This window comes from Strix aluco, chromosome Z (genome assembly GCF_031877795.1).
Source record: "Strix aluco isolate bStrAlu1 chromosome Z, bStrAlu1.hap1, whole genome shotgun sequence".
Lineage (NCBI taxonomy): Eukaryota > Metazoa > Chordata > Aves > Strigiformes > Strigidae > Strix > Strix aluco.
The window spans coordinates 51972327-51987805 of record NC_133971.1 but is presented as its reverse complement, the minus strand read 5'-3'; the positions used below and the strand labels follow the sequence as shown (position 1 = coordinate 51987805).

The window sequence follows — 15479 nt, the reverse complement described above, 5'->3', positions numbered from 1 at the left end:
CTCGCTTTTCGTCTTTTCCTAATTCACCTTGTTGATTTTCATTAGTGCTAACAGATCGGCCGTGCTTCAGATATGTTGACTTGCTTGGACATGGACAGAGCAGCTGAAAGAAGCACAGGAGTCAGGTTTTCCTGTGGGAAAGAGAGAACGGATTATGGTATGAACTGGAAGAGTGACAGGGCCTGATAGGCCTTGGCCCAAGGAAGAAAACTATTAAATAAGTGGAAGATCAGTGCTGCATCACTTCAGGTGGTTGGCTATAAATGAATTATTAAAATATTTGTTGCTTCCCACAGTCTTCAATCTATATATGCTATTAGTGGAAATTTTGGTAGAAAGAGCCAAGCAATTTTTCATACTCAGTTACCGAGAAGATTCAAAATATTTCTAACACAACCTTGTACTTCTTTTTTGCCTTTCTTTGCCACCCCTTCTGCCTTTTCTTCTCTCAGGACATTAAACTTCAGTACTAAAATAATTCTAATTTCAGTGTAACAGGTTTGGAAAGTTACAGGACCAATATGAATTCTCTAATACCTTTTTATACGAACTGTAGCAGTGTGAACTACAAATCTCAACAACTGATAGTGAATTTTTTAGGAGATGGCAGGCATTCACATTGCTCTCACTAAGCTACACAATTAAATCAGCTTTCAAGTCAAGCTCGCCCTGTAGTTTGAGATTTTTTTTAAGTGGGATTTTTCTTTTTTTCTTTTTTTTTTGGTGTTTCTGAAAACCAAAAAGCTAAATTAAAGCTTAGATGTCCACAAAACAGAACTATTCGTTTTATTTGTACCTTGAGAGTGCTACAATGTCTGTCAAGACTTCCACGCTTTGTCTTTGGACAGTAATATTTTCCTTTGTCCTGAAGCAAAAGGCCTGGATTCTTTGTAGAAAACTTAGTTATTAAAAGTTTGTGTATGCAGGAGATGCAATCATCAGTACTTCTTACTATGTCAGCCATTTTACCTGCTTGATACATTTCCTTATGACAGAAAGACCACCTTGAGCTGGTGCTAATTCTATGAACAAAATGCATTGCTGAATTAAAATGTGTTTGGCTTTTACTTTAAGCTGAACCACTTTCTTCAGATTCCTCGCAGGGGTTCCTGTCTAAGCAGAAGCTCAGGGTGGTTCCACACAGAGGCTAGTTAAAGAGGCTCATATGTAGGTCCTCAGATCACTTGCAACTGTTCCAACTAATTCAGCTAATTAGTCTAAATAGTAATTCCACTGGTCGGGGCAGCTACAGCTGTTCTAATGCCTGCAGGCTATTCTCATGGCTGTTGCTAGCTCTAAAGGCATATAAAGGTGCCTTAGCTAGTATCTTAATTTTTTATGTCTTGAGGAGTGGGTGTGGTGGTGGTTTGTTTGGTTATTTTTGTTGAGCCCAATAGGATAAAAAAACATGAAGTACTGCTGAGTAACCTTTACCACATCAATTATTTTATTTTTGCAATGGTGAGTTAAAGCTTCCAGGTTTTTAGGTACTGTGCAGAATGACTGAATTTCTTTTTGTAGTAATCAATTTTGATACTAGGTTGACAAATGCTGTTCAATTGTAAAGTTAATAGGGCTAAAACTCCAAATTTTTATTGTCTGTGGTCACCTAAAACAACTCAGTGTTGAGATATGTGAACTTCTAGGAGGGTCTGGGTTATGTTCTTAGACTGTGGCTTTATGTTACTTTTACAAAGTTTAACTTGTAGTATTTGTATGATGGTGTATTTTGCTGAGGGTGAAGTTGTACTATTAAGTAGCAACTGTAGCATTCAGGATCAAGTTTTTAATTGGACAAGGAAAACAGTGTACCAGTTTCTTCTGGGGGGGGGGGGGGGCGGGGTTTGGCACCAACTTGTGGATGTTCTCTCTGTTACTAACCTTCCTGTTTTTCCACACTGTGAGCAGTGGAATCTATAATAATTTAATATAGGTAAGCTTAAATGTAGAATTTTTAATGCATGTTACTAAGAATTCTCTTGCATGTTAGCTTTATCAAATCAAGTACACTGGATGAAGGTCTCTCAGGCCCTGGGCCTTGTTTGTCCTGTGGAACTCAACATATAAAGTTACCTGCTGTAATAGGTATGTTCAGAGTCAGATGTTCATAGCTGACTTCCCAGAATCTAATACTGAAATTATACCAAATCAATATAAACTTGCTCTTAAAAAAACCCCAAAACCACACCAACTCACCCCCCCAAAAAAAACAAACCCAAATTCCACAACTTTTCCCAGCTGTATAACATAACAAGTAGACTTTTATATTCAGTTATAGAGATCTGTGAGAGAATTGAGCATAAGTGATAATGGTGGTGGTGGTTATTGTTAAATGCTTTCATTGCAAAACCATTCTCCTAAGGATAACAAAAGTAAGTTTAAAAACACTAGTCTAATGCACTTTCATTTAACTTTTTTTTTTCCAAGCTGTCACAGTTTTTCCCTGCTGGTGAACTAAATTAAGGAGATTTCTACACTTAGAATTCATATTCAGAGAGTAAAATGTTCCACCTCCATTCTTATTCAGAAATGAAAATGTTACTTGCCAGCATGTGATAACAAGTTGAAAGCTAAAGCCACATACATAATGCCTTCAAACATTTGTTTTGTTCCTAGGCTGTTTTAGAATCACACACTGACAGGATATAACTTATTCTAGTTCTGGTAAGTTATTGTGTGTTTAAGGTTCAGTAGTAGGACCACTCTGACCCATTCAGTTAAATAACAAGTGACAGATATCCACATCACTTTTTTGTAATGCTGCCTTGTGCTACTGAATTGTTCTTTACCGAATAAAGAAGTGGAGGTGTGGGGTCTTAATGTAAGTTTTGGGGCTTCTTGGTGCTCTCTTTCTCCTGTAAGCAAGTGCTGTTACCCCATCTTTTGATTTCAGGACTGTGGTGGGTTAACCTTGGCCAGCAGCAAGATGCCCACCCGGCCACTCACTCCCCCTCTTCAACAGGATTGGGGATTAAAGTAGAATGGGAAAGCTTTTGGCTCAGGATGAGACAGGAAGGTTTCTTACCAGTTACCATCATGAGCAAAACAGACTTAACTTGGGGAAAACTAATGTAGTTTGTTGCCAATTAAAATAGAGATAATTTGCATAGAGAGAAACAAAGACAAAAAATTTTAAGCACCACCTTCCCCTGCATCCCCTTTTTTCCCAGGTTCAACTTCATCCCTTAATTCCTGACTCCTACCTCCTGCCCCCTGAGCAGCACAGGGATGGGGAATGGGCGTTGTGGTCAGTCCATAACACTTTGTCTCAGCTGCTTCTTTCTCCTCATGCTTTGCCCCTGCTTCAGCATGGGGTCAGTCCTGTGGGCTGAAGTTCCTTCAGGAAATAACCATCTGCTTCAGGCTCCCCACAGGCTGCAGTGTGGACATCTGTTTTGCCATGGAGTACCTCCTCTCCATACTTCTTCTCTGACCTTGGTGTTTGCACTGCTGTTTCACACTCTTTTTCTCTCTTCCTCTTCCTGTCTGGCATTTTTGTCCTTTTTTAAATACACTTTCCTAGAAGCACCACCATCTTAGCTGCTGGCTTCAGCAGTGCCCTGCAGTGGGTCTGTTGGAGCCAGCTGTATCCATCACGGGCAGCTCTGGCCTATTCTCAAAGGCCATCCTGCAGCCCCCTGCTGCCAGCACATGGGCACCTGCACCTAGTACAATCTAGAGATGCCTGTTGTTAGCACTTCAGTCACTCAAAGTAACGTAGGCATTAACTTTCTGATCAATAAGTATGTTCTAACTGGCTTTACTCTTGTAACTCTAAGCCTAGTGCTGACATGTTCTTATTCCTCTTTGCTAATACTTCCACATATTGTGTCTTTGGATTTATGTTCAGCTGCAGTGCTGGGGCAAGAAAACATCATCAACTAATTATAAAATTGTGTTGAGTTTGTGTGTCATGGGCTTTTGGTAGTGGGGGAGGGGGCTACAGGGGTGGATCCTGTGAGAAGCTGCTGGAAGCTTCCCTGGCTCCCAAGTCGGACCTGGTTCTAGCCAAGGCTGAGTGAATTAGCAATGGTGGTAGCGCCTCTGCTATAACATATTTAAGAGGGGAAGAACATGTGAGACATAATGGGGAAGAAGGGAGAGGAGTGGGATGTGAGAGAAACACTTTGCAGACACCAAGGTCAGTGAAGAAGGAGGGGGAGGAGGTTCGGGAGAGCAGAGGCCCCCCCCAGCCTGTGGTGAGAGGGCAGGCTGTATCCCTGCAGCCCATGGAGATCACCAGTGGAGCAGATGCCCACCTGCAGCCTGTGGAGAACCCCATGCCAGAGCAGGTGGCTGCACCTGAAGAAAGTCAGGACTCTGTGGAAAGCCTGCACTGGAGCAGTCTTGCTGAAGGACTGTTTGCTGTGGAAGGGACCCACATTGGAGCAGTTTGTGAAGAGCTGCAGCCCATGGGAAGTTCTCAAATGAGAGAAGTTCATAGAGGACTGTCTCCTGTGAGAGGGACCCCACACTGGAGTAGGGGAAGAGTGTGAGGAGTCCTCTCCCTGGGGAGGAAGGAGTGGCAGAGAGAAGGTGTGATGAACTGTCCACAACCCCCATCCCCTGTGCTGCTGTGGAGGAGGAGGTAGAGAAAATCAGGAGCAAAGCAGAGCCTGGTTTGAAAGGAGGGGTGGGGGGGGAAGGTGTCTTTAAGATGTGGTTGTATTTCTCACTGTCCTACTTGGATTTGATTGGTAAATTAATAGTGGTGTTGTTCAAGTTAAATTGATGTCTTTTTCCCAAGTTGAGTCTGTCTTTTGCCCAACTGTAATTGATGAGTGAGCCCTCCCTGTCCTTGTCTTGACCCACAAGCCTTTTATTGTATTTTCTCCTCCCCATCCCATGGCAGGGGAGGAATCAGTGAGTGGCCTGTGGTACTGAGTTGATGGCTAGGCCTAAACCACAAAAAAAATAAAATAGACTTTTATTTTTTTTACCTTTAATCTACAGCAGCTTTATATGTAAGGCCTATTTTCCTCAGTAATAGAGCCTTCAAAAAGAAAGGAGCAGTTGGAGGGTGGTATTGCTGATTGAAAATTGGCCAGTAGGAAAATGTTGTTGTTGAGGTGAATAAGGTTATTTATGTAAGGGAGAGTGTCTGCTTCTTTAAGGGTATTTGGTTGAAGACCTTTTTCAATGTGAAAACAGGATAATGAGAAAAAGAGGAAACCGTAAACAAAACGTACAGGGACACAAATCTGAGGGATGAACCATAAGGGAGGCAGAGATGAGAACTAAACCTGGCCACTGATTGCTGCGGTGGTGTGGGAATGTTCGCTCCAGCAAGTTTATCTAAGGGGAACCTGCTCCTGGGAATCTATGGGAAAAAGAGGGAAATCAGAACCGAAAATATACAGACGCAGGCCTAAGAAAACAAAAGTGGAGACAAGAAACAGACTTGCCAGTCATGCTAATTGATGGGCTGTCAAGAAACCACAGGCACCACTTCCAGGAAGATCAGCCTGGCCTTTGAATCCGATAAGGCTGATCCCACACACGATAATGCTGGGAGAGGTGTGGCAGGGGAGGGGGAGCAGGGGGGAACAAAGTGGGAATAGACAAAGGCAGAAAGGGGTGTAAGAGATGCTGCTTGTGTGTAAAACTGGGCTGGTCAGTACAATTGTCTGGCTGAGCGTTTCGCCTAATTGCCACAGTCTGTCCTATCTTTTTACATCTTCTTATTAAATATTTTCTTAATTTTCTCTGCGTAATCTCACTCTCTACCCAACGTACATGTGTGCTGCAAGGGTGAAGTGCCAGTTACTGCTGAGACCTATATGTGTGAGTGGATGGGGTGTCAGCTGCTGGAGTGAGGGGGAATATGTCAGTACCAGCCACTCACATGAGTGGGGGTCTAAGCTTCCAGCCTCTGCGGGGGGAATGGTGAATGTCCTGAAAACCAGCTACTGCAGGGGAACTGTGTGAGTGAGGTGAGGGGCAGAGCTCCAGCGGCTGGAGCAGGACTGTGGGTCTTGCAGCCCATGTGTCTGGTGCCAGCTGCTGGGATGAGTGTCTTCCCTTCCCAAACCTGTTGTGCTCATGTACTCACTAACGAACTTCAGGCTGGACCATCCAGCAAAGTCAGGGACCTGTGTGATGGGTATGAGGACCTGGGGTCTGCATAGGGGTATTGGGTGGACAGAGGGAGCTGTGCTGGTAATTGGGGGACCCGTCAATGTGTGTACACTTGTGAACCTGGAGAGTGTCAAGTGTGTGCCTGCACTAGCTACCTTCTGCCTCTGCCAGCTGAAGAAGAGAAGGGGACTTGGCTCTCTGTGCCTGTGTTTTGTGTGAGTCCTATACGTAGCTGTTGATAGCAGGACCTTGTCTGTGGCAGCCTGTATTAGTGTCCTGTGTGTGTCCCTGGGATACATGGTGGGCTTTGCTACTGGTTGAACTTGTCAAAGGGAAAGCAACAGCGGTGTCCCTCAGCCTGGGCAGAGACCCTGGTGCTGAGCTCCAATGGGCGGGCAGGAGGCAGCGCTTGGCCAGAGTGACTGGAAGATGCAACAACTTTTGACACTTTTCAATTTATACTTGTCAAATTTTAAGTAAATATGTGTTAAGTTTTTCTGGTTCTGGCAATGTGCTTTTGGAATTTGGCTGGTGGTACTCAGGAGTTGAATGTAAGAGATCTTGTGTCAAATGGTTCGAGTTCAATGGAATGAATGACCTTAAATTTCTAAAAAGAAAATTCTGTTGTTCTTGATCTTACAAATAAATAAGTAAGGCTGCTTCTGCTTAAGTAAAATAAGCTATCGCACTGCTACTTACACTTATATCTCTGGGACTCTATGTTTGTGTGCCAGTATCTGAGCTAAAGCATAAAGTAGACTTGAAAAATAAACCAATTGTCCATGTTCTATTTCAGACTGAGAAAATTAATAGGATCGTATTGAATTTAAAAATCTACATAAATTAATAGTTCACTGTGGCTTTAAGTGAAAATATATAGCTGTGTTTAACTTAGCCCCAGAAAAAAAATGTGTTGATGTTATTGGAGTATGCAGATGTTCTTTACTAGACATGTAAAAATGCTTTCATTCTTGTAATATAGCCATTTATGTAGATGTCCTTGCCCTCCCTGTTTTCACAACAGTTAATTTACTTAGTTTATTGTCATTGACTTTTGTGAAAGAACATCATGATCTGTTCTCCTTCTTGACTTTAAAAGTTGTATTTTACTTTGATGTGAAAACCTTTTGCTGTCCAGATCACCAGGAAGATTTGGTGATCTGTTGCTCTGTGCGATTTGATCAGGAATTCCACAGTTGCAATGCATTTTTGTTGTTAGATTTATTTAAATCGACAGATTGGGCTAATCTTACTCTTCTTTCTTTCCTGGCAGCCGATTTATTTTGCACATTCCAAGTGAAGAGAGAGACAATGCAATCAGAGTGTGTTTTCAGATTGAACTTGCCCATTGGTTTTACTTGGATTTCTACATGCAAAACACACCAGGATTACCTCAGTGTGGGATAAGAGACTTTGCTAAAGCTGATATCCTTTTTATTACTGACTGTTTTCTCTCTCAGTGGATAAAGTGCAAACTGAATATTGTTAATGAAATTCATACTTGCAGCAGGAAAATGTCAGTTCATGTGTTAGTGATTAAAAGTTAGTATTGCTAGGTATGTGATTTTATCTGTTCATTGCTTCCGTTGTTTTGTAGCATCCAGAAAAGAGATATTTCTCAGACTGCTGAAGAACTATGGAAAACAGGTAGTTTCTGATTGTTGAGGATTTTTCCTAGTGGTTGCGCTTTGGCAGACTAGGTGAGCTGTTGGAGCTCTTCATTGTGTCTTGTCTAATCCCTTTCCAAGTAAATAGTGACATAAATGTTAATGTAGCTGAAGGTGGTATGCATTCCCCCGTGGGCACTGGTATGTATTTGTTGGAAGTACTGACAGTTGCTCCTAGAAAAGGTTCTGTTGGCAGAGGAGAGGATGTATTTTTACTGAATTCATATGGTTGACCTCAGCTTTTTTCATTGCTTACAAGGACTGCTGAAACTTTCACTGTATAGTCCCTTCTGGAGAAAAACTCATGACTTTCATCCAGCAAGTGTTTTAGTTTTAACCTTTTCCTGTATGTTTGTGATGTGGGATTGGAGTATTGCTTCTAACTTTCACAACAATATTAATCTGTAGTTTCAATACACAACATACTCCTCTGTTAGTTTGGTAATAGAGATTTACTTTGAAACACTACAGCTTTTATTTTAAGAATAAACTGTAAAAATATTATAATTTTCTGTATACTTCATGATAATATTATCTGTGGTTTCACTACACAACGTACTTCTCTAATAACAGAGAATTACTTTGAAACACTATAGCTTTTATTTTAACAATAAAATGTAAAAATATGACAATTTTCTGTCGCTTGATATTATGCAGTTATTTTTTATTTATTTTAGGTATGGTTTCAGTTATAAATGTATTTTCAGACCAACAGAATTCTTCTAGTAATTGTAGGCAGCGCAGGAAAACCACAATGTAATAGATGTTATTTGTTCATTACACCTGTTCCTCTCCAGCTCACATTAGCCAGAAATATTAATTACAGAATCACAGAATCAGCTAGGTTGGAAAAGACCTTGAAGATCACCTAGTCCAACCCAATTCTGCTGCAGTGTCATATTTTTAAAGTACTCTGCTATGGAATATCTTTTATTGGTAGTATAATTTTATATTTAATATCTAGTATTAATATTTTTATTAAGGACTTGTAGATTTGCTTTCAAAGTTTTAGTTATAAAGGTTGTTCATATTTTCTCTGCATGATGAGTCTTCATAAAACGTATTAGACTTTAGATCTCTGTAATTTGATGTCATTAAAAATATTTTTTTTCATAGTAAATACTTAAGTACAGATTCTGTACCATAGTCTAACAAATGATTGTGGGAAAATTTTATCTCCACTTCAGGCAGGAGATGAAACTGTATTTTTGTCTGTCTTACTCCCTTCAAAATGAAAAATATGTGTTTAAGAATAATACATATTCAAAATAACTGTTATGTGGATCCTTTTTCTTCAAAATTAGGGGAGACCTTCCTTTGAACAAGCAGATTTGTCCCATCTTTTGTCTTTTTTTTTTTTTTTTTTTTAATTGTCTTGTATTAGAGTTACAAAATTACTTGATGCTTTCCGACCTTTAGAGTTTAGTTATGGATTGTTCAGGGTGCTTTTTTACTTTCAAGAGAATATATGTTGAAAGCAGTTAGGGGAGGGAGTGTGGTTTTTGTAAATGTTGAGTGGGTATCTTTTATATGTCTGCATGTGATTTGAAACTGGATGCTTAAGTTTATCTTCCTTAACATGCCCCTGTACTCTTCAATCACTGCCCTTTTTTACTGCCTCAAGGTGAAGATGTACAAAAGGTTTTAGATGAGTGGAAAGAATACAAAATGGGAGTGCCAACCTATGGTGCAATTATTCTTGATGAGACACTTGAAAACGTAAGTACAGAAATAGTTGTGAAGGGCTAGAGGGAAGGATGGTGTATGCTGGCAGAAATAATTTTTTTGTAATTTACATGTTTCATCTGAAGAAAAAAAAAAAGTGCTTTAGATTCATAAAGACCTGACAGTTACTTGCCACTGTTGAGTGTGTACAGAAATACAGTATGGGAGACAATAAACACACTTCTGCTTGCTTTCCTACTCAGTTTTGGGGTTTTTTTATTCTGAGTTGCATGATCCCATAAAAAAACTCGCCGTTCTTGCTCGAACACAGAAAATCTCATGGGTTCCTTCCTCCAGGCTAGACTATCTTTTTGGAGAAGCTGAGGATGTGAAGGGAAGAATAAAAATTGGTTAGAATAGTGCATGTTTGACAGTTGCATTCCCTTTGTATTTTGCAGGTTCTTTTGGTTCAGGGCTATTTAGCCAAGTCTGGTTGGGGATTTCCAAAAGGGAAAGTAAATAAAGAAGAGGCTCCTCATGACTGTGCTGCTAGAGAGGTAAGTTATATTTGATTCCCTTAAATTTAAGCTAAAGAGATGAAATTTGCTCAGAGCAGGATATATACATTAGATGAAAAGATGTTTTACTTAGGTATCTCTTTACTGAAATAAGGTAAATAAACAGTCTATTCTTGCAGGAGGCTTCCGCTGTTAGTGCTTTTCTGAGTTCCACAGTGATAATCAAGGTGTGGTTTTATAATTTAAAAATCACTGTTAGATGGTTTTAATTGTTTTACACTAACTTGCTAAGTTAAGTGAGCACTGTCTTTAAAGATCTCTGCTGAACTATCAGTTTACTTTTAAATATTATTTTTGGTGCTTGGGAATTCTTATGTACTTTGTGGCTTTTGGAATATTAATTTCAAGGGCCACCATACCTGTAAAAAGGTATAAGAATGGGAATTCAGCTTATATGCACTGGGCTGTGTAACAAGACTAAACAGTTGAACTGGAGGTTGTAGATTATGTAAAAACTATGAAGAACTTTACTTTTCTATTTTTATGTGATGCAAGCACAAGGATCAATGCATTTTACAAGTAAAATCTCAAAAATAAAATAATCCGTTGGATTTATTGCTGCTGGAGACCTAGATACATAAGGAAGCTGCATATTAAAAATAGCCTATAAAAGAATATTATTGGTATAAACTCAATATTCATGTAATATAATGCGTCCGGAATTTTTGAGAGGAAAAATTAAAATGAGGGAAAGTAGAAAAATGCATTAGTTTTCTTCATGGTTGGACTGAATCAGTGTCTGAGAAATCACAGATTTTTTTAATATACCTGTCAAAGATGCATGAATGAAAAATTCCATATTTCTGATTCCCTGATAGTACTTTCCATACCACTCATATATTCAATATGGACTTGGAAAAGCAAAATAAGGTGTTAGATCTTAAAATTGCACTATTATGTGATGAACACACATGAAATACACTTTCATGTTAGCAGTTACCGATCTCTGAGTGTAGAACATTATTTATATAGTATCAAATGGAAAAAAAGACTGTTGCCAAAAAAGGACTGTCATGGCTTGAGCCCAGAGGGCAACGAAGCACCATGCAGCCATTCACTCACCCCTTCTCCCTCAGGAATGGCAAGGGGAAAATAAAATAAAAGGCTCGTAAAATGCGATAAGGACAGAGAGGGGTGGCTTGCCCATTATGGTCACAGACAAAAGACAAGCTGGTAGGGGAAGACAAAAAGACCATCACTTTAATTCAAACATAACAACAAAAACACTTAACAGACAGAGTGGGATAGTGAGAAGCTTACCACATGTTAAAAACACCTCCCTACACCCCTCCCTTCTTCCTGGGCACAGTTTTGTTCCAGCCTCATCCCCTCCAGTGACACAGGGGGCAGGGAATTGGTGGGGTGCAGTGAGTCTGCTGCTCCTCCCTCCTCAGGGGGAGGGCTCCTTGCATTCTCCCCTGCTCTGGTGTGGTGTCCCATCTCACAAGACCCAGTCCTCCATGAACTTTTCTCTGGCTGAGTCCTTCCCATGGGATGCAGCCGTTCTTGTTCTGCTATGTCACTGAACTGCGACAGTTGGGGCTGCTTCTTCCTATAGAGTCCTGGCCTTACTTGGGCACAGCCACCTGCTCTGGTGTGGGGTCCTCTACAGTCTGCAGGTGGATCTCTGCTCTTCTGGTGACCTCCTCTCTCGGCACGCTTCCCCCCCTTCCTCCTCCTTTCTTCCACTTGGTGTTCACATTGATGTCCTCCTCACAACTCCCCAACCTCCTCTTGAGTTTTCCTTCTTAAATACGTTATCACAGAGGCATGGCCACCATCGCTAATTGGCTCAACCTTGGCCAGAGGTGGGTCTGACTTGGAGCCGTGGGAGCTTCGAGAAGCTTCTCACAGGGGGCCACCACTGTAGCTGCTCCTCCTCCACTACCAACAACCCTGCCACACAAACCCAGCACACTTGCCAAAGAGTGAAACCCCTGAGCTACAGATGCAGTGGGCTCTCATTGCAGAACTCAAAGGCTGGAGAAGGGTGAGCAGACACTTAATAAGGTTAACTTGTTTATTCAATGCATGTCCCTCTCCCCCACTCCATAAATAGCTTGTTCAATTCAACTTTTCCTAGTCAGGTACTTTTAGAGTTGGTATAAAGGACTGAACTGAAGGTAGAGAAGACCATAAAAAGATACAGACCACAACGCAGTGGACAGGACAAACTAGGTGTAACTGCTCCAGGAAGGAATGATGTGAATGCATCCATTACAATCCATACCCTGGTCCCTTTGGGCCATGTTACAGGGTTTAACATTGCAATGAACTCCTCCCCTTGCTCCTATCCTGACTAGCAACAAGGGGTTCCTGCTATAGTAATTCTCATATGTGCAGCTCAAATCCTGGGTTACAACAATTTAAAGGTGTTACCATTACAATTTACACCCCTGTTCCCTTTGAAGTAGACTGTAGGGTTTAACACTGGCAATGAACTCCTCCCCTCGCCCCTGCTCCGGCTTGGACTTATCCACAGACTGCAGTCCTTCCAAGTGGGGCCTTATCTGTGACCCACAGTCTCTTCTACTGCTGTGGCGTAGACTTATCCACAGCCACAGTTGCTTTGAGATGCACCCGTTCCAGTGTGGCCTTCTCCATGGGTCGCAATGCCTTCAGAGATATACCTGCTTCAGTGTAGCCTTACCCACAGCCGTTGTTCCTCAGAAGTGAATCTGCTCTAACATGGCCTTACCTGTGGCCGCAGTCCCTCCAGGGGTGTACCTGCTCTGTTGTGGGCTTATCCATGGCCACACACTTTGACATGCTCCAGCATGACCTTATGCACAGCCACTGATGCCAGCTACTATGAAGAAAATTATCCCAGCTAGAACCAGCCCAAGTGGGCACAGTTCTACTGAGAAAAAAATCTTTTGATGGTGTTTTTAATTTGGAGAATTGATTTAGATTGCGCTAGTGAACAACACTGTTGCTATGATCTTTTTCCATCAAGGTAGATTGTCACTGTGAATAAATTGGCAAACTCTTACAGGCTTACAGTGTCTGGAATTGGGATGTCTGTAATATCTGTACATAAATCTTTTAACTGCTTTTACTGGAGTCAGCACAGGTCTAAAACCATAAACTGCATCTGTTACAAGGTCTAATTGAAGAGATCTTCAATGGGCGGTGTCTACACTGTTCAGTAGTATTTCATAAGTTGATGAGGGCAAAACCGTACTAAATGGATGATTCTCTTGGTACATGGAGTTTCTACAATTAATTCCCTTAAATCATCTGGAAAGATCATTTAGGAAAGGAAAACACTCCTGTTAGTTGTAAGGGTAAGTATGGAGGAAAAGCATATCTTCTCTTCATTGAGACAGTGTATGGTGGGGTTTTTGGTTGGTTTTTTTTCCCCCTAAACTCTGCTGTTCTTAATCTAATTAGATGAGAAGATGGCTTGCTTTTTGTTTTGATATAAGAGGGGTTGTATATGCTAATTTGAAGACTAACTGGTCAATTATTTGCTTTGTATTAAACACTTCTGTTTTTTCGTATTTGTGCTTAATTTCCTCTGCCTTTTCAAAAATGGAACTTACAACCATTTTGTCAATACCAGTATATATACTACTGTTTTGCATAAAGTATTGAGTATTTCCTGCTATTATGATTTTATATGTAGTTATTTGGTTCTATTTTTCATTATACATACCCAGAGGAGATGGGGGTTGAGAAGAGGTTTTGCTGAAGATCCTGTCCCTCTTTTTAATTCTAAATCTGGTCTTTAAAAAATTTAACTGAGGACTTCTGCCTTTGGAATATTGGCAGTGGGGCTTAATAGCCCTGGGGTTAATATCCAGTTCTGTAAGTTCACATACGTGTTCCACTGTCTGGGCAGAAATATTTTGGATAGTGGTACCAATCCTACATGTTTTCTGAGTACTTGAATTTCCTGTGGAGATTTTGAGGACTAGGAAGCTTCTAAAAACAACTATTTACTTAACAAGCTTAGAGGCATGATCTGATTTAAGCTATTAGGTGTGTTTGACATAAGTCTTTTAATATTATAAACCTTGTATATTTGAGAATGTTGTAAAAAACCAGTATTTTTAAGTAAGCCTTTGAGAAACCTGATCTAGTGAAAGATGTTCCTGCCAGTGGCAGGGGCGGTTGGACTTGATGATCTTTGAAGGTTCCTTCCAACCGAAACCATTCTGTGAATCTGTGATCCTTCACTGCAAGACTGTAAAATATGCAGTGTTCTTTTAAAATATCATTGTCTTTCTAGTAATCTCCAGCAGGTATAATACTCCTATTGTTTTCTTTACAGTAGCTGACAATGCAGTTTTAAGTTTGTTTGTAAGTGTGGATGTGCAGTTTGGATTTTGTAGTTTTGCTACCCTATTACTGGGTTTTTTTATGAGTGTAAAAATGATTATATGTATTGGGGGTAGAAGGTTCATGAAGTAGAAGGACTGTTGAAAGAGAAGGAAAATTGAGGTGCAAGTAAACCTTGCTAGAATTTGAAGATCTCTTTAGTCCCCAAATAGTGGTTTTTGCTGTGAATAAGATTTCTGTGCATCCAGCAGCACCAAGGAGCAGCTAGAGACTCCCCATCCATATTAATAAATTGCTACATGAAGGTGTAATAGAGTTGTTTCAACTTTTATTACAGATCTGTCTATCTTGAAGAAATGTAAAGCACATAGGATCTTGGATAATTTTTCTGTTATTGAGCATATATCTATGTGTAAAGGCTTGTTTTTCCCCGCAGTGGCCTGCTTTCATGGATAGATCTGAAAAATAGCCATTCCTTCCCTTGTGATGATAGGATCTGAAAGCATGAATTTGAATACACACACTGATTTCATCTATATGCTTCTCAGGTGTTTGAAGAAACTGGGTTTGACATAAAAGATTATATCTGCAAAGAAGAATACATTGAGCTGCGAATTAATGATCAGTTAGCACGGCTGTACATCATTCCAGGAGTTCCCAAGAACACAAAATTCAACCCCAAAACTAGAAGGGAAATTCGGGTATGTGTTATCTTCTTTGAATCTATAGGACCCTTATTGTGAAGCTTGATTTTTAAAACTAACAGTCTGTGAAATAATGAAACTATCATTTGATGAATACCTCAAATACTAGGTACAAATGGCATCTCTGCAATGTAGGGTGTTGTCAACTTCTTGCAGCCCTACTGCAAAGACTGATTCTTTACCATCTGTCTGATGTCTCCATTCATCATGAAAATAACAACACTAGAGCATGCTGTCAAACTATAATTCTCCCCTTCTTTTCTCTTACCTGTTGTATGTGTTAATCATTTAATGTTATTCCTAGTTATAGCTGCATATATAACTATGTATTCTGAAAATTTAATTATTGATTGGTGATATACAAAAGCCTACATATCAGAAGGAGGAACTAAGGATTGTGTTCTCTCTTTCATGGCTAATACCATCCAGACTTATAGTGTATTTTAAGGAGGAGGTTGGGAAGGGGACACAAAACAGGAACTATTTTTGATGGTTTGTGTACC

General features: G+C 40.3%; 1 protein-coding gene across 5 annotated transcripts in view; it reads left to right on the top strand.

Moving 5' to 3' along the window:
• The window catches only part of DCP2 (decapping mRNA 2), a 28627-nt gene that overhangs the window by 1779 nt on the left and 11369 nt on the right, over positions 1–15479 (top strand). For 2 of the 5 annotated variants that reach the window (XM_074813516.1, XM_074813517.1), the window contains exons 2-6: positions 46–249; positions 7352–7503; positions 9337–9464; positions 9869–9967; positions 14821–14973. In XM_074813516.1, coding sequence (XP_074669617.1) covers positions 7449–7503; positions 9337–9464; positions 9869–9967; positions 14821–14973 — 435 coding nt within the window. In that variant the 5' untranslated portion in view covers positions 46–249; positions 7352–7448. Of the gene's footprint in view, positions 1–45; positions 250–1990; positions 2086–2616; positions 2665–7351; positions 7504–9336; positions 9465–9868; positions 9968–14820; positions 14974–15479 lie in introns of all 5 variants that reach the window. The other 3 variants (XM_074813515.1, XM_074813520.1, XM_074813519.1) reach the window with 2 other exon arrangements.